The 26,595-nt window shown below is 37.5% G+C and overlaps 1 protein-coding gene across 6 annotated transcripts in view; it reads right to left on the bottom strand.

Annotated features, from left to right (window-relative positions):
* The window catches only part of PRRG1 (proline rich and Gla domain 1), a 138,543-nt gene that overhangs the window by 25,268 nt on the left and 86,680 nt on the right, over nucleotides 1–26,595 (bottom strand). For all 6 annotated transcript variants that reach the window (XM_070606333.1, XM_070606330.1, XM_070606334.1 and 3 more), the window contains exon 3: nucleotides 16,307–16,467. In XM_070606333.1, the coding sequence (XP_070462434.1) occupies nucleotides 16,307–16,467 (161 nt within the window). The remainder of the gene's footprint in view (nucleotides 1–16,306; nucleotides 16,468–26,595) is intronic.

Below are 26,595 nucleotides of genomic sequence, written 5' to 3'. Positions count from 1 at the left end.
TTTAGAAGCACATTCTTCTCAAGTGCACATGGAATATTTACCAAAACAAATCATATTCTGGGCCATAGCCAAGTCTGAATAAATTTCAAAGGATTCAAATCACACAACATTAGAAAAGAAAAAAGATCTCAAATAAAAAATCTAACCTTCTACCTTAAGGAACTAGAAAAGAGTGATATACCCCCAAATCATGCAGAAGGCAGGAAATGATAAAGGAGCAGAATTCAGTGAAATAGAAAACAAACAAAAAATAGAGAAAATAATTAAAACCAAACACAGATTCTTTGAGATTAAAAAAAAAACCTCTACACAGACTGATCAGGAAAAAAGTAGAGACATAAATTACCAATATCAAGAGTGAGAGAGAAGCCATTACTACAGATCATGAAAAGGGAAAAAAATTGCCATGACTGACTCAGGCTAATTATGATTCACCTCTAGCAGCTGGGTATGTTATTACTCCCCCAAATCAGGGTTCTCTTAGAAAGGAAGAAAGAGGTAAAATGGTTTTTAGATCAATAATCAAGTGTCTGCCACACTTCTTTTCATTAGCAACTTAGAATACATTAATTCAGGCAATTACTTTCTTTTTTCCCCAAGAATGTTGGTGGTAGGGCAATCCATAATCAAACTGCAATGAGCACAGGATTTCTAGGACAATGGAAGTGAGTAATACAAGAGGTGGTGGAGTGGAGAAGGCAAATAGAATGGTGTATACTGGAACAAAATATCTTGTTATGGTAAGTTGAAAAGATACTAAAATCCCTAGCAGATAAATTATTTATCTGTTGTGTCTAGAGTTAGCCCTGAACTTTAATATTTTAAAATAGAAAACGGCAAAGTGGAATAGAACAGTTTTAATGAAAAACTAATATAAATGCTAGGTTTATGGGGAATTATTATTTTTTACTAGTTTATCTCATTTTAGTTATTAGTACATACCTGGATCTTTATAATGTAATGTCTTTCAAAGTAATAAAAATGAATCTCTGTAGAAGTGAAAAGTTTCATTAACTTTAAATAGAACTAATTCTTTATCATCTCCTCTATCTCTTCAGACATTACTCTAGAATTATAATGAAACTTCACCAGTTTATTTAGCTTAAAGACAGCTCCCTTGAAAATGATCTCACATCAAACCAGACAAGTCCAAAATTGTCTAAAAGTTCTGGTTGCCACTTCTCAGGTAATAACAGGAAATCTCAGCCTACCCCTATATTCCTTCCTAATTGGCAATATTCCCAATTATATTGCAAGTTCTATTAGGGTTTCTTCAAGACATCTTGCCTCATACTCTATGCGTGTCAGCTCATGATATATGATGCTCATGAGTACTAGATTAGGAATCGAAAGCCATGAGTTCCAATTCCAGTCAAAAATTGGGGGCATCAGGGCCGGCCTCGTGGCATAGTGGTTAATTTCATTGTTTGCATGCTCTGCTTCAGTGGCCTGGGGTTCATGGGTTCGGATCCTGGGCACGGACCTAGCACCACTGGTCGAGCCATGCTGTGGTGGCATCCCACTTAAAAAAACAGAGGAAGATTGGCACAGATGTTAGCTCAGCGACAATCTTCCTCAAGCAAAAAGAGGAGGATTGGCAACAGATGTTAGCTCAGGGCCAACCTTCCTTACAACTTTCCTTACAAAAATTGGGTGCATCATTGGTCTTTTTGGCACTTACAATATTGGTCTAAGGATGGAAAGAATATCACTTCCTTTGTCTGCCCCAGGTGGTATTGTTCTAAAGCATTTTGAAACAGTAAAAATAAAAATACCGCTAAGAGTAGGTACCAGCCACCAATTTTTCCATTTCAATCATATCTGGGCTTGAATAACTATATTGTGATGTACCTTTACTAATGGCCTAATAAGAACTGGCATAAGAAGCCTAGAGGTAACCTGTTCCATCGTAAAACTTCCAGCATAACCATCACCAATTAAATTAGGAGGGAACTGTGTTCAATGTGGAGGGAAGGGAGGGCAAAGAAGACACTGAATTAGGAAGACCTGAGTCCTATTTCAGGTTGCACCTATTCGTATTTTGCTATGGGAAAATGAGCAAATCGACAACTTCTCTGGAACTGTTATTTCCTTATTGGTGAAATGAAGAGCTTGACCTATTTGGTTTTCATGGGCCCTTTCAGTTATAAAGATGATTGGAGGGGCCAGCCCAGGGGCCAAATGGTTAAAGTTCCATGCACTCTGCTTCAGCAGCCTGGGTTCACGAGTTTGCATCCCGGGTACAGACCTACTCCACTCATCAGTCATGCTCTGGAGGCATCTCATATACAACATAGAGGAAGACTGGCACAGATGCTGGCTCAGGGTAACCTTTCTCAAGCCAAAAAAGAGGAAGGTTGGCAATGGATGATAGCTCAGTGCAAATCCTCCTCACCAAAAAAAAAAAAAAAAAGATTGGAGCCTATTCCATAAGTCTTTCTTCAACAATGTAATGGAAAGAAAAATCAACCTTTAGTCTATTCAAGATGAGCAGTGATTGGTATCAAATATTAGCTTTGGGAATGGGATAATATCTTAACATTCAAATACTACTATTATTTTAAGTTATGGCATTAGCGTGACCCTCAATTTAAGAAAAGGCAAAGTCCTCTTCACTCTGCTGTTGCTGTATGTGCAGTGGGGGAATGTATCCCCTCTTCAGCTTAATGGTAGCCAAGACCTAGGGCTGACAACACAGGGCTATTGAAAAGTTCCAATTTCCTTTGCCACTGACTTTATTGAACCTTGGAAGTGGCTAAACTGAATCTTATTTCTACAGTTACTGAGATTCCAACCGTGAGAGCCATGGTCAGAAGCCTTGCCCTGGGGGGACTGTGCCCTACCACTGAGGGAGAGAACCAGTGACAACCCCCAATCTTAAGGAATAGTGGCCACCTACTGTGACATAAAATGATTTACAGTAGTAGCCCCACCAAGATGGGAATCTCTTCGGAGTGGGCAAGGGTGGTGATGGGTTGCTGTATTTTATCAAATATACTATAAATTGAAAAGCACACTATTTTTTTATGTATTAAAGAAGAAAAACACATTCTTTTAACTAATCCATGATATATCACTGATTGTAGGCTGCACCTTGATTTGAGAAAAGTTAGAATGTGAATAAATGATTGGAGAATTGATGAAATATGGTAATATTTATTGGGTTTTGTCATCCACTTGCCTGAATACATTTATCAAAGTAGCTACTTTTTTTTACTATTCATAATTATTTATACTTTTTGGTAATTTATTTGTGACCCTAATTAACAGTCTACAGCATCATGTACAAAGACAGAAAACATTAATAAGAAAAATTGTCATTTTCTGTTAGATATTGTGTCATTTTACAACACCTCATCTTCATCCTAGAATGGGTGGTTTCTGACTTTTTTCTTCTTTCTTTTCCTTTTTAGAGGGAGAGGTTTAGTGTATTAGGCTGAGGAATGTAATTCCTTGGGTAACAGGTAAAGCCCTGTTCTCTGAATTCATAGCTAACCTCTTCTTAGCATGTTATGGGAGGCATATGACATCATTTTTCAGATGAAATAATAGATGCATTACACACTTACCAAGCAAACTTGCTGATCTAGGTTCCTACTCAAATCCCAATTTGAATGTGTAGGTTTTATTCTCATCAATTCCACTGACTGACTACAGCTCACTGCTGGATAATGTGAGCCATTTCTAACAATGACAGTACTGCCCATCAAGCAGTCAAGCATCCTAAAGCGGCAGCACGGTGGCTGACGGGGCCATAGGATCACTACTGCACATGCTAGGTTGGCATGTCACACTTTTTCATAGATTCAAAGGTACTGTTTAGACCCCAAAGACTTTGAACTATTGAGGGGAGCTCCAAGAAAGCCAGTTGTAGGTACTTGCAAGCAGAGAAAACTTACATTTCATTCCCCAAGTGGACATCCGCTTAAGCAGTGGACTGGCTGATGTGCTCCACCCCTGCCCCCTGTGCCCATATGAAGGGCAGGATGGATTTGAGGAAAAGCAAGGTAGAGAAGAGGGTCAGATATAAAGCAGACTCTTTCCAAGGATTAAAATGAGGGTGTAAGAGTTTCCTATAGGATAGGTAGATACTGTGGAAAGCCTGAGACATGTTGCTGCTACTCTGCCCCAGAGGGCTGTTTGCCAGGCAAAGGGCCCCAACAAGGAAGTGAGGTATGCATTCCAGGATAGGAGCCAGCTGGGAAGGGGTCAAAAGAGGCCAACACAGATTCAGAATTCCTATTTCTGGAACTGTGTTGTGGGGAGGCTTCTTCTAGGACCCCTTGAAGAACACTGTATACTTCCCACCCAACTTATAATTAGGCCCACCAAAGAATTAGTGACAGCCAAGAAGGAACTACAGCAATACCAGTTAAGTTAGAGATATCCATCTTCTTTCCCCTTCCTTTCCCCAGTCCTCAAAATGCCAGAGGAGAGAGAAATGGGAAGGGGAAAGGGTTAAAGAGCAGATTATGTCCCTCTTCCTCACTCCACGATCTTAAGATCAAGGTGTGGCAGGAGCTGGAGGAGTGGAGGAGGAAAAGGTGAGCATAAAGTGAATCCAACACCAAAGTTTTAAATGGAAGAGAGTGAATAGGAGTTTCTATGCCCGAAAGTGCACAGGAAGGTATGAGATCTGCCTGTCTCTAAAGAACAAGAGTTTAGACTGTCAAACTAGAGTGTCGACACAAGGCAGGGCCTTTTTATACACCTGACTCATCATTTATGTGACCTTAAACTCTGGTGCAATATTGCCATGAAACCCTTGGGTTTCTACCAGATCCATTTGAAGTACTCCTTCTGGGAAATTAATTGTAATGAGGAGCACTGATGAGTTCTGAAATTCTAAATGTGCCTTCAGTGTAATCATAGGTAAATGGCAACATATTTGGAGGTTAAACAGGGCATTACTAACTAGACATTGCTGCCTACAATATCCAGAGTTTTTATATTAAATCTATGGAGCCGAGGATTCTACAAGTGACAAAAAAAAAAAATGGACCTGTCAGTACCACCAGTACCCAGCCTCTGAGGGCAAGTCTGAAAAAGATTAACTGGCACCGGGAGAGGAAATCTGCTCAGGTAACTTCAGGTCAGTGTTAACAGACTGCTGGCATGGGCAGGAGAGACCTACACTTTAGCAAGTCCACTGCTTTGGTAATATACAGGCTGAAACCCTCCAAATTAAGTTACTACCATAACCTGTAAAGAATTAACTGAGACTACATAGGATTTATAATCTACAAAAGGGCCCAGGTGCCAGAGAATAAAGTTCACCACTAATTTAAAAAATAACATCAACAATATAATAAAAAGTTACTTTAAATGAGCATATAATGGACAAAGTGATGTCTGCCTGCAGAAGTCAGACCTTCCTCATCTTTCCAGTAGCTCACAATACCAGTTGCACAAAATAACATACTTTGGCCCTGTTTAACTTACTTGCAAGAGATCCCAAAAGAAGTAGCGAGGAAGCCTGTGGGAGCCCCAGGAAGCCAACCCCACGTGGCTGAAGGGAAGCCTCATATTTGGCTCTCCCAGGAGGGTCTGGAGTGGATCTAGGGAAGGTGTGGGAAGATTTAGATGGAAATGCATACAGTATGGCCGGGAACCGGCCAGTGATGCCCCATGTTCGCCCCTATATGTCTATGTCCAGACTTGACTCCCACCTCCCTTCCTTCCTGAATTCCCTCATCCTTCAAAGGGCAAAGTTCTGAATCGGTGGCTTGAGTGCCGTCAGTGGATTGTGAGAGGCTAAGTGAAATAGGAGTTTCCGAACAACGCCACACAATCCAAGTTTCTGCCTGCAAGTGTGATGAGTAATCTCCAGGGAGCTAGTGACCAACTCTTAAATACCTCAGACACTGAGCACTTCATGTAATTGCCATCTCCACCCACAAGCATCTACTGGCTACCTCCTGCCATGGACTCTGAATTCAGAGATTTCCAGTGTAGCTTTTATAACATATCCTAGTATGAAGGGGCACTACACATCTCTTTCTTCAATTTCTCTTTCAACAATTTTCACACAAAACAAATTTAAATGGCAACAGTTTGGAATGAGAGGTATTATCTAAAAAGGAATCACTGGACTAAGATTTAAAATCCTTGGACGTTACTAACTCAGTTTCTAAAATGCAACCACGACTTGGGGGTGAGTGGAGCATGAACAGCACAGGGAACGGCATGAGGACTTGGGATGATGTATCCAGACAGGACAGTCGTCCATCCACACCCCCAGAAATACAACCCACTGCAAAGCTTTTTGAGTATTCCAACTAAGCAGTTTTAGTTAAACCATTTGCTTTACAAGCTAACAAAATGTTATCTGCTGAGCGCCTACATTAGAATCCCTGACTGGCCATTAAAGCAGGTTCCCTGGCCCCATGGAGACCTGTGGACTCTGAACTGTGCAGTTTTTTTTAACTTTTGATTCCCCCCTTCACCACCAAAAAGTGGTTTCCCCATTACCACTACAGCATCTTCTTTAGCTCTTTTAACAAGGCAAGGTCTTTCACGCCTTAATAATCTTTCACATGTCTAGAATGTTCTGCCAGCCACTTTCTGGTTCTTTCTTAAAATTCAAAGTTAGTTTGAATGTCACTTCCTCAAAGAGGCCTTTCCTGATTACTCGATATAATGAAGTAGCTTCTCTCTTGATATTCTCTCAATACTCTGTGTCACAAAATTTGTTACAAGTTTTAAGTACTGCATTTACTGGTTGCTTTTTGGTTTGTCTCCTTTATCTGATTATAAATTCCGTGAGGACAAGAACTTTATCTTTTCTGTTCAATAATATAGCTCCAGTAGCTTTTTTTTTTTTTTAAATGTGCCCTTTTACCCCTTTTGTCCTCTCCCCTCCTGCCTTCCCCTCTGGTAACCACCAAGCTGTTCTCCTTATCTATGTGTTTGTTTTTATCTTCCACATATGAGTGAAATCATATGGTATTTGGCTTTCTCTGTCTGACTTACTTCGTTTAGTGTAATGTTTAGCAAAACGTGCATTTTTAAAATAAATTTATTTTGGAATAATTTTAGATGTACAGCAAAGTTGCAAAGATAGTACAGAGTATTCCCCTGTACCCCTCACCCAGTATTCCCTAATATTAGCAATTTACATTAGGATGGTACATTTGTTATAATTAATGAACCAATATTGGTCCATTACTATTAACAATGGATTTGGATTCACTAGTTTTCCCACTAATGACCTTTTGTTCCAGAATCCAATCCACAATGCATTTAATCATCATGTCTCTTTAGTCTCCTCTGGTCTGTGACAGTGTCTCAGTCTTTTCTTCTTTTTCATGATCTTGACAGTTTTGAGGAGTCAGGTATTTTGTAGAATGTCTCTCAATTTGGATATCTTTGGTAATTTTCTTATGATCCCGCTGGGGTTATGGGTTTTTGGGAAAAATACCACAGACGTGAAGTCCCTTCTTATCACATGATATACACGACCTATCACTGATGATGTTACCTTGATCAGTCAAGGTAGTGTTTGCCAGATTTCTCCACTGTAAAGTTAATTTCCCCCCACTTTCCACACTCCATTCTTTGGAAGCAGATCATTAAGTCCAAGCCACACTGGAGAGAGACAGAGAATTAAGCTCTGCCTCCTGGAGAGAGGAGTATTTACATACATAATTTGGAATTCTTGTGTAGTGTAGATTTGTCTCTTCTCACCTATTTATTTATTCTTTCATTGATTTCTATCATTATGGACTTGTGTATTTATTGTATGCTTTGGATTATAATCCAATACTACATTATTTATTCTGTTACTCAAATGGTTCCAGCTTTGGCCATTGAGAGCTCCTTCAGGTTGGCTTCTATGTCCCTTTAACATGCTCCTGTTCTTTGTTTTTTTGGAGCACTTCCTTACTTACTGGTACTACAGTATGTTCCAGCTCATCTTGTATTCTCCCTGTCCCAGCCCTAGAACCAGCCGTTTCCCCAAATAGTCCTGATTTATTTTATTACGGAATGGTATTAGAAACCCAGATCTGAGTGCTGAGTGAGACTATGCAGTTTTGACAAGCAGCCAAGCTGATTTTTATGCACTCTAAAGTTTGAGGACCACCATTTTGTAAAGTCAAGCATAAATAAACTAGAAATAATTTGTGAAGAAAAGTTCTGAAATAGTTGTTTTAAAGAACTACTACTATTTTCTTCATATTAGTTCAAGATTAAAAGTTCCAAAACGCAAAGTACTCGATGGGCCCATAGAGATCAAATAATGATTCCAATGATTCCTAAATAAAGTGGCTATAATTCAGCACCTAAAAACTAGAATAAAATATATTTATTGAAGGCCTTCTCTGTGCAAGGCACTAAGCTAAGTGCACAGCCCCAAACCTAATGCTGTAGGTATAATTTCTCCTTTTGAAAAGATAATGAAACTGAGGCCTAGAAAGGTGAAACGTCAGCACAAAGCAACACAGTCAGTAGGTGGCAGAGCTGAGATACCAAATCAGGTCCACATGATTCTCAAAGCAGAGGATTTGGGCATGGCATTCTGATAACTACTGCTCATGTGAGCTTTTGTGTGTATATCTGCTGTCTCTACCAGATCTCAAATGCCAAGAGGGAGGGTCAGCTTATTCATTGTTGCATGTCCTGTGTCTGGTATATAGTAGGCACTCAGCAGACAACATCTGAATAAATCTGACCAGATTTCTATATGGTGAAAATGAAGGCCAGGAAGCACAATACTTTTTTTTTTTTTCCACTATATGTTATAATTAGACTTCTGTCCCAAATCAGGTAAAAAATTACAAAAAAAACCATTCTACTGAAATCATACTTCTAAATTTACACAGTTCAGATTTGGGGATGATGAAAGTATATATGAGTAAACATGTTCTAAGTGAGAAATTTTAGTAAACAAAAAGATAGTTAATAGTAGTCTAAGAGTAGAAGGCAAATCCCAAAAGCCAATTATTTTCTTCACTGCCAGGGTTAACCAATCATGAACTTCAAAGATGAAACTGTGCTGGTCAATGCTTCTTAACACGGAACAAATCCTTCTTAACATACACCCAACACTCTTCTGAAATAGATCAAGGATCAGAATACCATTTCTATGACACTTATTAGACCAAAAGTCCTTGGTAAATGGTATGGTTTTATGTAAACAGTATGATCTTATTGTACATAGTATGGTTTTAATGGCATAAGCAAACTCAGATGATAGGCTTTAAACCATAAGGAAAGGAACCTAACACCAACATAATAAGAAAAAAACATTTTCAATGAAATCTACGTCTATCAGCCACTTGTGAAGTTTTAAATCACTTCTTCCTATGAATTAAATGTACCTTATAATATGCCAATCCATTTGTTCATTCTTTCATTCATTCATTCATCAAATATTTATTTAGTTCCTATTATGTGCCAGCACTGTTTTATATGCTAAGAACCATAGCTATGAACAAAACAGACAAGAAATGCTGCTGTCATCGACCTAACAGTTCTGGGGGAAGAGCAACAAAAACCAAACACAACAAATAGATGTCAGATGGTGATAAGTGCTGGGAAGAAAAATAATTCACAGAAGGGGCAAGAGATTACAATTCAAGGTAGGACACTTCCTCACTGAGAAAGTAAACTTGCCTTTGTGAGTGAGGGAGCTCAGACATACCCATCTGGAAGAGGCAAGAACAAGTGCCAAAGCCATGATGCAGGACACGTGTTGTGTGTGTGTGTATAAGGAGCCACAAGAAAGCCACAGTAAAGTGAATAAGGGGTGGAGCATCATAGGACATGTGGTACAGAAAAAACTGCAGCCACAGGGGAGGTGTGGAGTGCAGAGCGATGAGGACCGATAGTGTAGTGCCTTGTGGGTGATTCTGAGCACTTTGACATTTACTGAAGGAGATGGGAAGTGTTACAGAGAATACACTTTAAAGGATCACTCTAGCCTGCTGTTTTGAGAATCAACTATGAGTAGGGGGTCAAGAAATCATACAGATGAGAGAGTGATGGTAGCCTGGATGTAAAATGCTAACAAGTAGAGAGGCTGAGAGGTGGCTAGATTCTGAATAAATTTTCATGTTAGAACCAACAGTATTGGCAGATGGGGTGTGGATATGAAAAAGAGAGAAGAGTCAGGGATGAGAACAAGCTTTGGGGCTTAGCAAAGAGATGGATGGACAGAGTTACCACCTACTGAGATCAGAATGGCTGTGGCGGGGCAGATATTTTAAGAAGGGACACAAATTTGTCTATGTTTACTTTGAGAACCATATTCAATTTCACATGGAGGTGTTGAGTAGACAGTCATACAGGTCTGCAGTTCAGGGTAGTCCTCCAGGATATACATTTGAGAGTCATTAGCATTTCAAGCCATGAGACTAGGAAAGCTCACCAGGGCAATGAGTATAGACAGAGCAGAGTAGAATTTCAAAAAATGAGGTGGTTGCTGGAGAAGGATGTGGGGAGAAGAGAGTTACTTTTTTCTAAAAGGTCTGTAGGCTAACGAGAATGATTCTATAGAGAAGAAACAGTGACGCTGGAGAGCACAGAGAATTGCTTGAGCAATTGCCAAAGGAGTTTCTTCTTCTGTTTGCCTCAAAGATTGCTGAAATGCAGCGTCCTATCTCTGCAGACAGGAAGGGATTCACAGAAGCACTGAGATGCATCTGGGCAGGAGAGGTAAGCATTAAAAACACTGTTTACCTTGAAAGCGATAAAAGAGTTCAGTAAGGTAGTAAGATATACAATTAACACACAAAAATCAACAGCCTACAAAACATGTATCTGACAATGAATTTGTGTCTAGAACATATAAAGAACTCTCAAAACTCAATAATAAAAGAAACAATCCAATTAGAAAATAAGCAAAAGACATGGAGGATGGTTTCACGGAAGAGACTATAGAAAATAAGCACATGACAAGATGTTCGACATCATTAGCCATTAAGGAAATGGAAATTAAAACCACAATGTGATATCACTACGCACCTATCAGAATGACCAAAGTAAAACACAGTAATACCACCAAGTACCGACGAGTATGCAGAGAAACTGGATCACTCAAATACTGCTGGTGGGAATGTAAAATGGTAATGTGTACAATGACAAATTAGTTTGTCACTGTCCTAAAGAACTACATATATACTTACCATACAACCCAATAATTGTACTCCTGGGGATTTACCCTAGAGAAATAAAAACTTATGTCCACACAAAAACCTGTACATAAATATTCACAGCAGCTTTATTTGTAACAGCCCCAAACTGGAAACAACCCAGATGTCCTTCCATGAGTGAATGGTTCAACAAACTGTGGTACACCCATATCATGGTATACTAACTCAGTAATAAAAAAAGAATGAACTAGTGATATGCACAACAACTTGGATCAATCTCAAGAGTATTATGCTGAGTGTAAAAAGCCAATATCAAAAGGTTCCATATTATATGATTCCACTTATATAACATTCTTGCAATGACAGAATTACAGAGGTGGGGAACAGATTATTGATTACCAGAGGTTAGGGATGGTGGTAGGGGAGAAGAGGGTGACTATTAAGGGAGAATTTTGTGGTAATGAAAGAATTCTGAATCTTAATTGTAGAGGTGGTTACAAGAACCTACACAAGTGATAAAATGGCATAGAGCTATATAGACAGATTGTACTAATGTGAGCTTCCTGGTTTTGATATTGTACTACAATTATGAAGATGTAACCATCATGGGAAACTGGGTGAAGGCTACATGGGACCTCTCTGTGAACCTATAATTATCTCAAAATAAAAAGTTTTAAATAATCAAATGCATTCTTGAAAGTATATCTTTGACAATGGGATTTCTTAGAACTCAAATCAAAATAAATATATCATTCTTTAATTTAAAAAAATAGCCTAGTACATGAGTGTTCATAGCAGCTTTATCTGTAATAGCCCCAAACTGGAAACCCAAATATCCATATATATACAGTGACAGACCTCAGCAATAAAAATGAATGAACTATTGATATGTGCAGTATGGATGCATTTGAACATAATTATGCTGAGTGAAAGAAGCTAGACAAGAGAATGCATAATGTATGATTTCATTTATAGAAAATGCTAGAAAATATAAATTAATCTATAGTGACAGAAATCAGGTCAGTCATTGCCTGGGGATGGTAGAGGTTTGTGAAAAGAGGCAGGAAGGAGGAATTATATGGGGCAAGAAGGAACTTTTGGGAATGATAAATTTGTTTATTATCTTGATTGTGGTGACGGTTTCACAGGTATATACATATGTCAGAACTTACTAAACTGTATACTTTAAATATGTACAGTTAATCATACGTCAAGTATAACTCAATAAGGTTTGAAAAAATCAATAGCTTACACATACACAAATCATAACAGGTTAGAATATATCATGGAAAAGAACACCCCATTTACAATAGCAACAAAGCAATACTTAGGAATCAACCTAAGAAATATACAAAACCTACATGATGAAAACTATAAAAGATTCCTGAAAGACAGAAATGTCGACTTCAACAAATAGGAATCTCTTCTTGGAGAAGGTGATTTAATATCTTAAAGACATTAGTTCTCCCTAAGTTAATTTACAAATGGAAAGAAATCCAAAAAAAAATACTCACAAGTTATTTTTTCTGGAGCTATACAAATTAATACTAAAATTTACATAGAGGAATGGGCATGCAAGAATAGCTCACAAAACACTGAAAAAGAAGAGCTTATAAGGGGGAACTAGCTCTAATTTATGCTAAAATATACTAGAAATCCTCTAATTAAAACCATGTGGTACTGGCATTTGAGCAGAATGATGGACCAATGGACCAGAATATACAATCCTGAAATCAACTAAGTACATATTGAAATTAGGTATATGATAAGGGTCACTGGGGCAAAGAGGGGTTTTATAATAAATGATGTTTGGACAACTGGATAGCCATATGAAAAAAATCAGATCCATAATTCACACCATACTCAAGAATAAACTAAGTGAATCATAAATCTAAATGTAAAAACTCAAATATATTAGAAGAAACTGTGAATTCCTCTATTACCAAGGTACAGAGGGAGGTTTTCTACTGTGATTAAAAATCTGGATTCAATAAAATATGTTTATGGCCACAAGGGAAGTGAAAAAAATTTGCATAGAAAAAAACCCACGATTAAAGTCAAAATATAAATGACAACTGCAAGCAAATATTTGAAATATATATCACCAGTAAAAGCTAGTATCTCTAATATACTTTTTAAAAACTGAGAGAAAAAAGATCATAAATCTGATAGAAAAATGGATAAAAGACAAGACAAAGATAATTCACAGATAGATATAAAAATGGCCCATAAATACATGGCAAAATATACAACTTCACTCACAGGAGAAATGCAAATTGAAACACCACCAAGATACCGTGTCTCACTCAGCAGATTGACAAAAACGTCAAAACTTTCAAAATACACTCTGCTGGTAGGACTGTGAGGAAATAAGCACTCTCATATGTCTAGTGGAAATGCAAAATGGTACAACCATTACGGAGGGTACTCTGGCAATATCTAACAAAACTACATATGCACTAACCCTTTGACCAGCAATCCATTCTAAGAATTTACCCTGAAGATACACTTCCAATAATGCAAAAATACATATGCATGAAATTATTTACTGCAACATTATTTTTAATTGCAAATAATTCAAAATTCTTATTCAAAATTACTTAATACCCAAATAGAGTAAATTGCTTGAATGAACTGTGGCATATCCTTACAAAGAAGTACTATATCACTTTAAAAAAATAGGATAATCTCTGTGAATACATAGGGAGTGATTTCCTGGATGGATGGATAAATGAATGAATATAAAAGTCTTCTCCCTCCCCACTGTGGTATGGGTATTACAATTCTGAAACCCTTGTATGAGTGTTGTAGGACTGAGCAAATGGGTTAATATAGTGATGTTATTCGGAGCCAGGGTTCTTATTTTGGAAGAACATCTATAAAGAATATCTACATCTCATCTACAAATACAGAATGGGGAAAACGAGGAAAAACCCTGAGGGGTACTGGAATTGGAGATCAGCAGGATAAATTTGTACGTTTGTATGTGTATGTATGTATGTATGTATGTATGTGTATGTGAGTGTATGTGTGTGTGTGTGTGTGTGTATACATTTATATGCATATATGTGTGTGATTTTTTTTTTCTAGCTCTGTTGCTAGAAGGCCCGGAAGAGGTGATTAACAGCAGTGAGGACCCTCTAGCTCCCAGATCTCGGTTTCTAAATATTATTCCTCACTAAAAGCAACCAGGGCTCCTCAGAGAAACAGCCAATGCCAAGGCTGGGGGCAGGGAAAGTACAAGATTATCCTGGAACGTCTTGCTGGGACAAAAAGTTTAAAAATGCTCAAAAAATGATAAGGACATGTCAAAAGACAGAGAAGCCAGCTTGAAGAAACTTCCATTAGCCAAATTTGGGAGAACTGGATTATAACTCACTGAATAAAATAATCTGAGGCTAAACTGAAAAATAAATAGACAGACAGACAGATAAAGGGAAAGCTCCTGCCCATAGTGGAATTCCAACTAACAAATGTACATAGAATGATGCAGTTAGAAATTGACTATTTCTCAACTGTAATTTAATTGATTCAGTCAAGAATCATCAAAGCAGATGTTAAAACTAGTGGGTAGAAGTTTGGTGAAGAATGGAATAGTTACATAGTTTCAAAGTATCTTCCCACTAAAGTTCTTAGCTTTCCTTTCAAAGAGAGTGAAAAAGCAGGGTAAATCATTAGCTTTATGAAAACCACAGACTGACTAAAATTTGCATTTTTTGAAAAAACACAATACAGTCATGTGTTACTTTACAAGGAGGATACATTCTGAGAAATGTGTCATTAGGCAATTCCATCGTTGTGTGAACATCACAGAGTGCACTTACACAAACCTAGATGGTATAGCCTAGTGTGCACCTAGGCTCTGTGATACTAATCTTAGGGGACCACGGTCGTACATGCGGTCCATTGTTGACTGAAATGTCCTCGTGCGGCACATGATTGTATCAAAAACTAAGTTTTGTTTATGTTTTAAGGACATGAGCCAATTTTTATTAAAAACTGCATGCTCCAAAACACTATATTATAATCCTACTGTTATTAAAGATGATTATTAAAAATAGGCCAGGATGATATATACCAAAATTATAAAACTAGTGGTGCTAAAAATTCAAAATATTTTATTCATTTCATGTTTTACTACATTTTCAACTTCTCTATAGTGAACATTAATTCATTTTATAAGAAGAAAAAATAAAGGTATAAAATAAAACCAACAAGGGCTAAGCAGATGCAGAAGAAAACAAGCTGGAAAGAAATTAAAAAGCCAACAGTGCTTTGTGATTGCATGATGGGATTATGGATGATGTATTTTTTTTCCATTTTTAATTGTGATTTAAGTAAGATTTTTTTAAAAAATGATGCTCACAGCTTATCAACTTATAAACTGATTTTGCTTTTGCTGTGAACCCTGGAATCTAGCAATGATGCTTCTCTGGTCATCTCTCCTTGAGCTCCTTCCTCTTACCTCCAGGTCCTTCTCTATCTAACAAGAGATCAACCCCCCCCCCTTTTTTTTTTTTTTTTAGAACTTCTGCCTCTGCTGCTCCTGAGACATATCTGTCTTCTAGCACAACTGACATCACTTGTTTAATATCTACTCTGTTATTGTCACGGTTGGTGCACAGGAATGGATCTCCATATAATGGCTACCTCTGGTAATGCCATTGCCAACTGTAGAGCAGTTCTGTAGAATTTACACCACCGCCCTGTGCTTTCCCATCCCTGCTCTCCTTGAGTAGCATGCAGTCCAGAGTAAAGAGAGGTGAAGAGGAGTATTCTCAGAGTGGAGAGGGGAGTTTGGGTATGCCTTTTCTTTTGTACGAGAAGTAAAACATTTTAAAAGTGTCAGTATCTATATGCTTCCTCCACACCTTCTCTCTAATCAGGCAGAGTAAGGGGATGAAGTTATCTATAACTGTCCCCAAACAAGGCCTCGTGGGAAACAAATGCTCCCCCCTTTGCTAAGATGATAAATCTCAGCTCAGCAGAGCCCTATGGAAATAGAGTCCTTAAAAACAGACCAACATACAGGGAAGTGATCCCAGCTCTCCTGCCCACAGAGCATTCTTAGTTAGATGCTACTTTCAGAGTTCTTTATGAGGGTAATTTTTAATTGATAGCAATGCAGACAATTTTGGGGTGCAGATTTCACTCATACATCAAAAAGGCAGGCAAATCTGTGAAAATTTTTTAAAAACTGCCAATATACTTACAGTTTTTTCATTATTTTCAAAAGCTTCTCTTGCTTCTTCAAATGTGCAGACTTCTTCTTTGCATTCACGCTCAATGTTGCCCTGTCTTATTTCTTCAAAAAGGCCATTAGCTCTTGGGTAACGTTTTAATACTGAATTGGCTTTTTCTTCTGTGAGGAAAACTAAAAAGAGATATAATAATAAGCATAAAAGTGTAATAAAAAAACCGTGTGGAAAGTTAACATACAAGATGAAAACTGCTAGATGCTCTTTAGAAAACACAGCCAACATCCTAAACCTCTTCTGAGAGTCAGCAATGAAGTAACATTTTAGCTCCAAACCACCACATCTGCCATCTTCCTCGTCATGTGAGTGTGTCCTTTCAGTAGCAGTTGCCCCGGGCAGGGACAGTGACATAATTAACCATGTTATATTCAGACTTTAGCACATTCCTGCCAACCATGGGTGTTTAAATACAGTACTAATGAGACCGCTATACTATACTCATCACTCTAAGTGGATATCCCAAGGCATGCTGCTGTTGGACAGCAGCAAGCAAATCAAAATCCAGTCTCTAGACTGTCAGTCGTTGTCCCCCGAACCAAAAATAAATAAATAATTCTCCAATTGACCTAATAATGTAAACCCAAAGAATGCTTAGTTGTATGAAAAAGAAGAGATGACCAAGAAATTAAGATAAATTTTGCCATAATTCATTCCAAGGAATACTACTAATAATTTTTTCTAAATGCACTTAAGTTAAACATATTGTGACAATTTAATATATTCAACCCCATTTTATTGTCCTTCAGAAAAAGAAAATACTTCTGTATGGCTTATAGAGGCATTTTATATAAACATTCAAACTGTATATTTATGATACCCAGTAAAATAAATAAGGCAATAGTTATATGCACACTTACGGGGAATTATTTTTATTTTTACATCAGATTAATTTTAAACTTTACTTCAATTACATTTTTCCAAAAAGTGTCCTGTTTGTTTGGAGAGATGAATACAATGCTACCAGAATTTAATCTCTGCTAATGCAAGGAAATTAGAGAACTCCCTAATCTTATAGACTTCTGACATGGGAGAAGGCAACAGGACCTTCAAATGTTAAAAAAAGTTTACATTTTGCAAAGAACATTTTGAAGTAAATGAAAAACAGTCAGTGCTCTTTTAAAAATGGCAACAATAGCAATGAATTTAAGGCTTGCCTCATTATAGAAATGTGTTTTCACTGTACAGAAGATATGGATTTGTTACTTAGGATTCTTTAAAGTATCCAAATTGATAGCAGCTAGATGGCACCTACACTAGGTTGAAAATTATGGTAGGCCTTCTCTAAGTATTGCCCTTGTTCCGTACCTCATAAGGGTAACCATCTATAAAATGAATCAGAGAGTCATAGAATATCTTTAGAAGAAATCTTAAAAAGTAAAAATTGTGGTAAGTGCTATGAAGGAAACTAAAAGGATGCTGTTGAATTGGAGAATGACAGCGGAATTTTTTAGCATTGCTTCTCACAGTTTAGGAGCATCAGAATCCCCTAGAGGACTTAACAGCACATAGAACGTGGAGCCCAGCTCCCAGAGTTTCTCATTCCATAGGTCTGGGGTGGGGCCAAGAAGTTGCTTTTCTAATAAGTTCCCAGGTAATGCTTGTGCTGCTGGTCCCACTACCGCAGTTTGAGAACCACTACCCAAATGTGAGTATCTTAGAAAACTAGTTCTGAGGAAGGTTTTTGTGGAATGCTGGTATTAACATACTTAAAAAGATCTTTCACTGCATGACTTTTTAGGGCCCTTAATATATGTTTAATATATATTTATAAATCTCCAGAAAAGGAACATGACACTTGCATTTGTCATATTTATTTGACTACAGAGCCCTTTTTCAAGGGACATTTCACTGAATTAACTTCCTAGCCATTGGTCTTATTTACACCCTCTGAAATGACACATAAGTCTCCTCCATATAACAGGCCAACTAATATATGAAGACAGTAACTGATTTCCCTTGGGGTTTCTCTTTTCCAGGATAAACTTGTCTAGTTCCTTCATCTGTTGGTCATATAAAATAAATACGACTCTCTGCACCATCTTCTTCTCATAAAATACAGTGTTCTTCACTGAGTGCAATACTCTATGTATGGTCTGACAAGCGCAAAACTGATCAGGACTATCTGCCCCTTGTTTTTAAATATAATAGATATGCTAATTCAGTCTAAGATATCCCTGGCTTTTGGGACAGTTTTCTCGAAGATAAACCAAACAATAAACAAAATGTATCTTAAGCTTTTAAGAGAAAAAAACTGAAATTCTAAGATAAAATAATTTTGTTATATGCTATCTACATGGAAAAGGAGGATCAAGGAAAGCAGCTAACTGTTGTAACCAGAAAGCCATCTAATTCAGAAGGTTAAGCAACTATAAGGTAATGTAGCAGGACATGGTTCTAATCCCAGCCTAGTCAAATTACTAAGAGCATGCTACAAACACTTTCTGTGTATTTTTTGTACTGGGAGGCAAGGTAATATAATACTGAAAACACTAAATGGAATAAGCTGGCAAGTAGATTTTATCTCACTTGCCAAATCTGGTCAATTAGAAGATACCACCTAGAATAAGAATCTGACTGGGAAAGATATTGTTATAGACTAGTTATGTCTGCCATATAATAGGAAACAGGAAGTTGTGGCAGCGTATTTTCCAGTCCTCATGAAAGTAATCTGGAAACCTAATGGATGACACCAGAATTAGGATTTTTTTCAGTGTAGAAACAAAACAAAGGGGAAGGTGGCAGCTTGAACCTACAGGATAAGATCCGACGGTGTTGTGGGTGCCGATTCCGACTCCTAGTGACCCTGTGTACAGCAGAGCAGAATGCTGCCCGTTTTTGCGCCATCCTCTGACCTTCTGGTGCTGTATCAGACAATGCTCTGCTGCTATTCATGGGGTCAGACTATCTCTTCCTAAAATACTGGGCAATTTCCATGATTCAAGGGCCTGTGTTTGGACTTCTAAAACTAAAGAAGTGATGTTTGAAACTAAAGTAGATCACTTCCCACTGCCTCCTTATCAAATTGTGTGAGTCAGCCCACAGCTGTCTGGAGTCATGTGTATGCCTTCATCAGAGATAACATGATGTGACAACTACACAGAATGTAAATTTACTTTAAGAACTATGTTGTTAGTCAAACTGAGGTGTTGGATAAAATGTGTGCTTTTCTCATTAAAGGAAATAAAGAAAACCCAAAAACCCTAAACTGTTTTCTTTAGATTCAGATGGGAAACACCTTTACAAAAGAAAATATTTAAAATCTAAGACTGATACATACACATACACCCACAAGAAAGTATATTTATTCAAAAAGGGTAATTACTTTTTCATAATTTCAAAATAAAGAGCTCTCACCCATGCTTTCTCTTCAAAAAGAATAAAATAAGATGGCTTCTCAAGTAACTCCCTAAATTATGGCCTTAAACCAAAATATGTAGTTGTGTAATATATTTTTTAATGCATTGCAGGATACTAAAACTGATATTTTAATGCCAAAAATCCTCAGCCAAGTAAAATCACATGCATACATTTGGCAAAAAACAGCAGATCATAGGGCCTGAAAATTAACAGCCCACTTGGAAAAATCTCTACTCCAATTATCTAATCAGTTCTTTCATCTTGGGCCTGATTTCACTGAAGGAGCCACTATTTAAAGTTGCAAATGTTTACATTTTCTTTTAAGTAAATAAAATTCTTTTTCTTAGGAGTATTTACTGAACACAAAGTAGTACAATGAGATCATGACAAGCCAAAGATGAGTAGCAGATGGCCTCTGCCCTCAAGGCTCCTCAGTGCAAGACATAATAAAGCTAAAAGAGATACACAAAGAGCTCTAAGGCAAGGCAACATGGTGGATGCTTTTTGAGGTCAAAGGCAGGCATATTTCTACTAGGTAGGTGTGTTTGGTGGTGAGGGAGGGAACTGTAGAAAGATCCTAAAAAGTGTATTTGAGCTGGCCTTTTAAGCATTGGCAGGATTGGGACATGGAAAGAAGGTGAGGAAAGACATCCTATGAAAACAAAACAGTGAGTGAGGGCTTGGAATTGAATAAAGCAAGGGGTATAAATGAGGAACAGTGAGCCAGTCAGTAGGGTCAAAGTACAAGATTCAAAATAGGAAGAGTGGGAAATGAAACTGGAAACAGGCCAAGAGCCATGCCATTGAGGCACTTAATGTTAGGCTAAGATAGTTAAACTACTTGATAGCATTTAAGATTTTAGACCAATACTTCAGGGAGAATAATGTAGAAACCATATATATAAAACAGATTTGGAGGTAGGATGAGGAGAAAATGGAGGGAAAAAGGTCAGGTAAAAGGCTGCTTACAATAGACCAGGTTAAGAAATAATGAGATCATGCATTAGAATGGTGGCAGCAGGGGTGGAAAGAAAGGGACAGAAGTCAAAGATATGGATATTGGGTGATTTCTTTGGCCACTACACCCACCATGTATCTTACTTCTCAGTCAAACCAAATCTTACCATTCTCCAAACAGGCTCTTTATTGCCTCCATAATTTTGTACCTGATATTTCTTCTGCCTAGTGAATTTCTACTCCATTCAGATGTATCATCCTCTAAAAACGTTTCCCAGACTCTACCCCCCACTTCAACAGAGCCGCTATAGACTCTCAGTATTTATGTATACTTCAATTTTAGCAATTAATTAAACTGAATTATAATCTGGGTCCTCCTCAAGACTATAAGCTTCTTGAGGGCAGAGCCCATGTATTATTAATATTTTGATCCAACCACTGTCTTTCGTAACACCTAGTAAAGAACTTGGTACAGAACAGGATTCAGTAAGTGTGGAATAAATGAAAAGGCAGAATGAGAGAAACTTGAAGACTAGAAGCTGGGAAGCCATGAATCGTACCTCTAATTATGAAACTGCACCGCAAACTTAATATTTGATTGTGAAATACTGAATACATTGACAACAAAGTTTCTAGTGAGACAGCACTTGAATATCCTTTTTTTTAGCAAGAGAACCTACCTTTTGAAATCTGTAGAATATTTCTATTTGTGCTCCTCTTGGAGCGGACAGTTTTTGTTCTGTAAGAACCATATGATTTCCCCTGATAGTTATGTAGAGGTAGAGTAGCTGGATGCCTAGTGTTTTGGGAAGAGGACATAGCCAGATGCTTTTTGGCTTAGCAAGAAACCTAGCACCATGGTTCCTAAAGTGTGCACCAAGGCCCCCCAGGTTGCTGCAGCAAATTCATGGAGAATGTGCAGGATATTTTAGATTTTTGAAGGAAATGCATTCATACTCAATATCTGTTGGACATCACACAAACTACTAGCTTAAGGTGGTTCACAGTTTCACCATTAGATAGTTCCACATGCATTTCCTTTGTGAAGATGGATTTTTGACTGTGATTAAAAAAAAACAAGTGCTATGTGAAAAATCAATGCAGAACAGGAAATGGAGGTGACAGTATCCAATTTTATTCCAAGGTTTAAGAAGCTGTGTGGTGCCCAACAGGCACATACATCCCGTTAGGAAGTAATTCCATGGCTATCTAAGACTGAAATAAAAATATTAATTTCTATCAATTTATGTATAGTATTTTTTTCAAATGGCTACTAAGTTGTCAGGATGTAAATACTTATTAAGTTGTTTAGACCTTATTACTTAATAAATGGAACTATCAGGTATTTCTTTTAGGCTGTGGCTGCTACAAAAAAATCACTGTGACAACTCAGGGCACCATAAATTCGGAAAGTTTGGGAACCTCTGACCTAGGGGTTCTGAAGACAGATGGAGTCTTGCCACTGCTCTCTCAAATCTAGCACACCAAGCTTGAATGGGCTGGGAAGCTCCTTCTCTGAGGAAGGAGACCAAGATCCCTTTTGAAAGTTCAGTTACTGAAACCCATCAGATGGGTTATTGCCGCCCTGATAAAAGTTACAGCTAGCAGAGAAAGAATACGGTGTAGCCCCCTACACTATCCAGTCATATCATTCATTTGTAGGTTTTCCTAAGCTAGTCTTTCCTCAATTAGCCACTCGGGTTCTATGAGCTTGCCTGGGGAAAAGGCTAGGGATGTGAAAACTGAAACAACAGGGTCACTAAATAGCTGAAACATTGGGAAATCAGGCCTGCTGTTTAATGGACTGAGCACAGGTGAGTGAAATGCTAGGTAGGAAGGGGGCCCTTTTCTTTTCCCAGCATTGCTGGAAATTACTACCAGCCCAGCTGAGGCAATCTATGCCTCAGTTACTCTAGTGATCCCTTCAGTGTCCTTGGAACTGTTCTGGGTATGTGAAAGCCTGGTTTGGGTGCCCTCGTTTTGACGTATACCAGCAATAGTAGTAATGGTAGCAAGAACATGAAAAATAACAGAGAATAGGGACTTTCTACAAATGAACGTAGCATTCTATTATCTTTTCTTCAATGCAAGGCTCATGGCCTACTCCTCTAGACCTAATATGCAACCCTAGAGTTCCTGAATTTCTCATAGAAACAGGGTTGGTCAGGGAAGGAAGAAGGACATTCTTGTATTACCAAGGTCTGTGGTTGTTTAATTTGAATAACAAAAGTGATCTCATTGGTATCCCAAGCTTGTTAAGTAATGCACATCGGTTATACACTTAGAAAGTAGCAAAAAGACTTGTTAGTGCAAACAGCTATGTGAGGAAAGCAAAAACCCTAAGCTTCCCTTCTTCATCTGTAAAATCGGAATAACAGCTCCAATCTCATGGTTATAAACAAGGTAATGTACATGAAGCACTTTGCTCAGATCTTGGCAAAGAATGGATGTTCAATAAACAGTAGTATGACTAGTTGTCACTGTCATGGTGGCAGTTATTCCATGAAAGGAAAAACAAGAGATTTACCAAGCCAATAATAAAAATACACTTAGAAAATACAGAATAAATGAGTAAGGACAGGGTTAACTTGCAGTGAGTCTATATGCTTAACTCCAGGGATGCCTGGGAGTTTGGTCTCCTTGGTCAAGTTTGGGATGAAACGTACTAGCTTTATAAAGTGCTGTTTAAAAGTCTGAAACTCCCTTGGAGGCACTCTGTACTAGCTTGTCGACATTGTTGAAAACGTATAGATTGATGGTTTGAATCTGATTTAATTGATTATGAAGCCTACTTTCAGCTATGTGACCAGTGTGGTCAAAGATTCTCAGTAAACTTGTGCCTTGGCTCTCCTGACACCAAGGTTATCTTGCACATATCTTGGTGGTTCACAATTAGAAGACAAAGCACGACCTGTATAACTAAAAATGGCCTTAGGAGCCATCTTTCTCCTGCTGCACTGTACCTTTGGCCATTATTAAAGCCTTATCAGAATCTCATAGGTCCTTTCAATTATGTAACATCATGCAGTGGCTATAATATACTTTGATGATTCATAAATATTTTGGGGATATCACGAGATTTGAAAATTTCAGAAATTCATCAGAATGTAAATTAAGGTCTATTTCTGGTCCTTATTTATAAGGACCTGATATTTGTAACAAACTCATGGTATGCATCCTTTACCATAACTTATATGCTTACTTTTATTAACTTCAATCTTGGTATGTTGATAGCCTATCATCATTAGAATTTTAACAACAGACCACAAATAAGCTCTTAAGAAGGATTAAGAAATGACAATTACACCCATGACAGATATGTTTAGAGAATCATGAGTAGCTACAACAAAAAACAATAAAGAAATTATGTTCTATTGATTTCTAGGTTATTTGATAGTTCAGGTAGCTAGTGAATATTTTACATAATCATTGTGGATATTAATGATAGTAATACATCATTTATGCAGAAGTCACTCAAATAAACCCAGTCTCATGAACTTAGAAACACGAGATGACTAAGGACGTGCATTACAACTTATCTTATACTTTACCTACAGGGAGCCCCAACTCCCTTAGATTAATCAATCAATTTATTCAACCCTCATCCATGAGCCTGGCTATGGGAATTGAAAGCCTCACCACACATTAAAGCTGAAAAGTAGAAGGGGCAGAGGTGGGCTGAACTAGATCAACACACTGACAGCAACAAGAAGTGAAAGCTGATTAATCTGAAGACAAGGGAAAAGAGACAGAGGGCTCTTTGAGGGTTATTTTAGAGTAGGCTCTAACCCCCCTCACACTAACAGCTTCCACAGCTGTAGGCATCAATGATTATGTTTACAATGGTGAATCTGAGTCATCAAGAAAGGACCATGTGATGTTTAGGATATTGTTTAGGAATGCAGTAAATTATACTATCTATTTTAGAACTATTTCCATAAAAACAGTTTTCAAAAAGTTTTCTTTTAACACTTAGTAAGAAGGTAAGCATCAACAATCTGGAAAATGTATGTATTCATCAGAAAGTTTGTTCCTAGACAATGGTGTGTAAATGCTGGTGAACCACAGACTGAATCTATAATGAATCCACAGGCTAACCATGAAGCTATAAATCTCTAATACCTTATTTAGTTGTGAATTTCTCACAAAAGATTGCAGAACATGCTAAGCTATCCAATTATTTGAACCTTCTGTTTGTCACATGAAAACTGCCTTTTGAGACTATCTTGTCGAAGTCTAAAAAAGCCAGTATCTGTTCACCACTTTCACCAACCCCATATTCAGATATATGAAACTGCAGGAAAAGAGAAAAGTGAGGTATGGTGAAAATGTCCTGAATTTGTAGTCAGGATATGAAGGTTTCTATTTCAGCTCTGGCACTAAACTTGCTGCATGATTCTGCATTTGTTGCTTAATTTATCTAGGCCTGTCTCCAAATTTGTGAAGCTAAGTTGTTATACATGATTTCTTAGGTCCTTTCAGTTGTAACTGTGAAGCATTTTATAATTGAAAAGTTTTGCCAAGTGGCAGTAATGTATCACATCCAAATCTTTTTGAGATAGGACTATATCATTTTCCAGGCAAGCAACCATCATGCCCCAAACCAACAACAACAAAAATAAACAAGAAGAGAAAAATCAACAAGGCAACCTCCCCACCCAACTCTGTTCTCAGATTTATATAAAAAAAGAAATCTTAGGAAGTGTCATTCATACTCATAATTCCTTGTTTTCTTGCTTCTAAGCCATTTTGATACTATTATTTACTCATTTGTACATGCATACAATGCCTTCAAGGCTTTTTCTACCGAAACAGGTATTAAACAGGTATTTCTAATCACAGACTGATGGAAATAACTTTCCCTAGAAAAACAAAGTCTCATATTAAAAGAAAATTATGCAAACTAAAAAGATGCTATTTGGATCATCCTATTATTTAGGAAGGCTGAAAAAATAGAATATTTCCCAATTGTATTTCACCACTGTAACCTATTTGTGGAAATTAAAGGTTTATTCTTTCATAGCGGGTAGGTTTATAATTGAGAATTTGTTGTATGGTGGTGTTCATGTACCCAACAAGTTTGTCACAAACTGATAACTTAGTTAGAGTGGCACATACTATATATTTTCACAGAAATTAGGGAGCAGAAACCTATTCAAGAACTTAGATATTTAAAAAATAATTTGAAGGCTGTAGCACTGAGCTAGTCAGAGTAGGAATTCTCAGGGTTTGAGAGAAGAAATAATTGTTATTAATATCTTTAATATCCTGAACCTGCTTCTTAAGGATAATGTGGTGGTTATGATCGCTACCTAAGACTTTTAAAAAATGTATCTTTGTGCTACTGGAGATATGCAAAGAAATGCCAGATGATAAGAGGCAGGTTTCCAGGACTAAGTGTGGATAAAATGCCAGAAATGGAGTTCTATAGGAGAGAAGACAAAAGAGGTAATGTACATCTATAAAGTCAATATTCTTTAAAAACAAAATAAACATGGTTCCCCCCTGAGTGAGTCTTACTAACTCAGTATGGTTTTCTTTAAAGCCAAATTTTAGATTGTATATTCAGATGTCTCTTGTCTAACCATTTTATTCTTTGTAAGGAATAAGAAATACAGGGAAATGGTCTAATAGATTCTCCAACAAAGGAAGGTAAAAGGCCAACTTTTCTTTGAAGGAATTTTACAATTTAGAACTCTTTATCAAAAAGAATTCTTCATGAAATGGTAGATGACAGCAACCAAGTCACTAGCAATTATAACAATTGGTTTAAATGTATGGTACTGTAATGCATGATATTTATGGACCAGGGGATGTACCTCACCTGCAGGAAACAAATATAGAAATAGTGATACCAGCCCTGATGTCAGTTCCTTTACATTGAACTCGGCATATATGGGGTTAAAACCAAAAGCACTCATCCTCTTTCC

Source organism: Equus przewalskii, chromosome X (genome assembly GCF_037783145.1).
Source record: "Equus przewalskii isolate Varuska chromosome X, EquPr2, whole genome shotgun sequence".
NCBI classification, from domain to species: Eukaryota; Metazoa; Chordata; class Mammalia; order Perissodactyla; family Equidae; genus Equus; species Equus przewalskii.
This window is presented reverse-complemented; position numbering and strand designations above follow the sequence as displayed.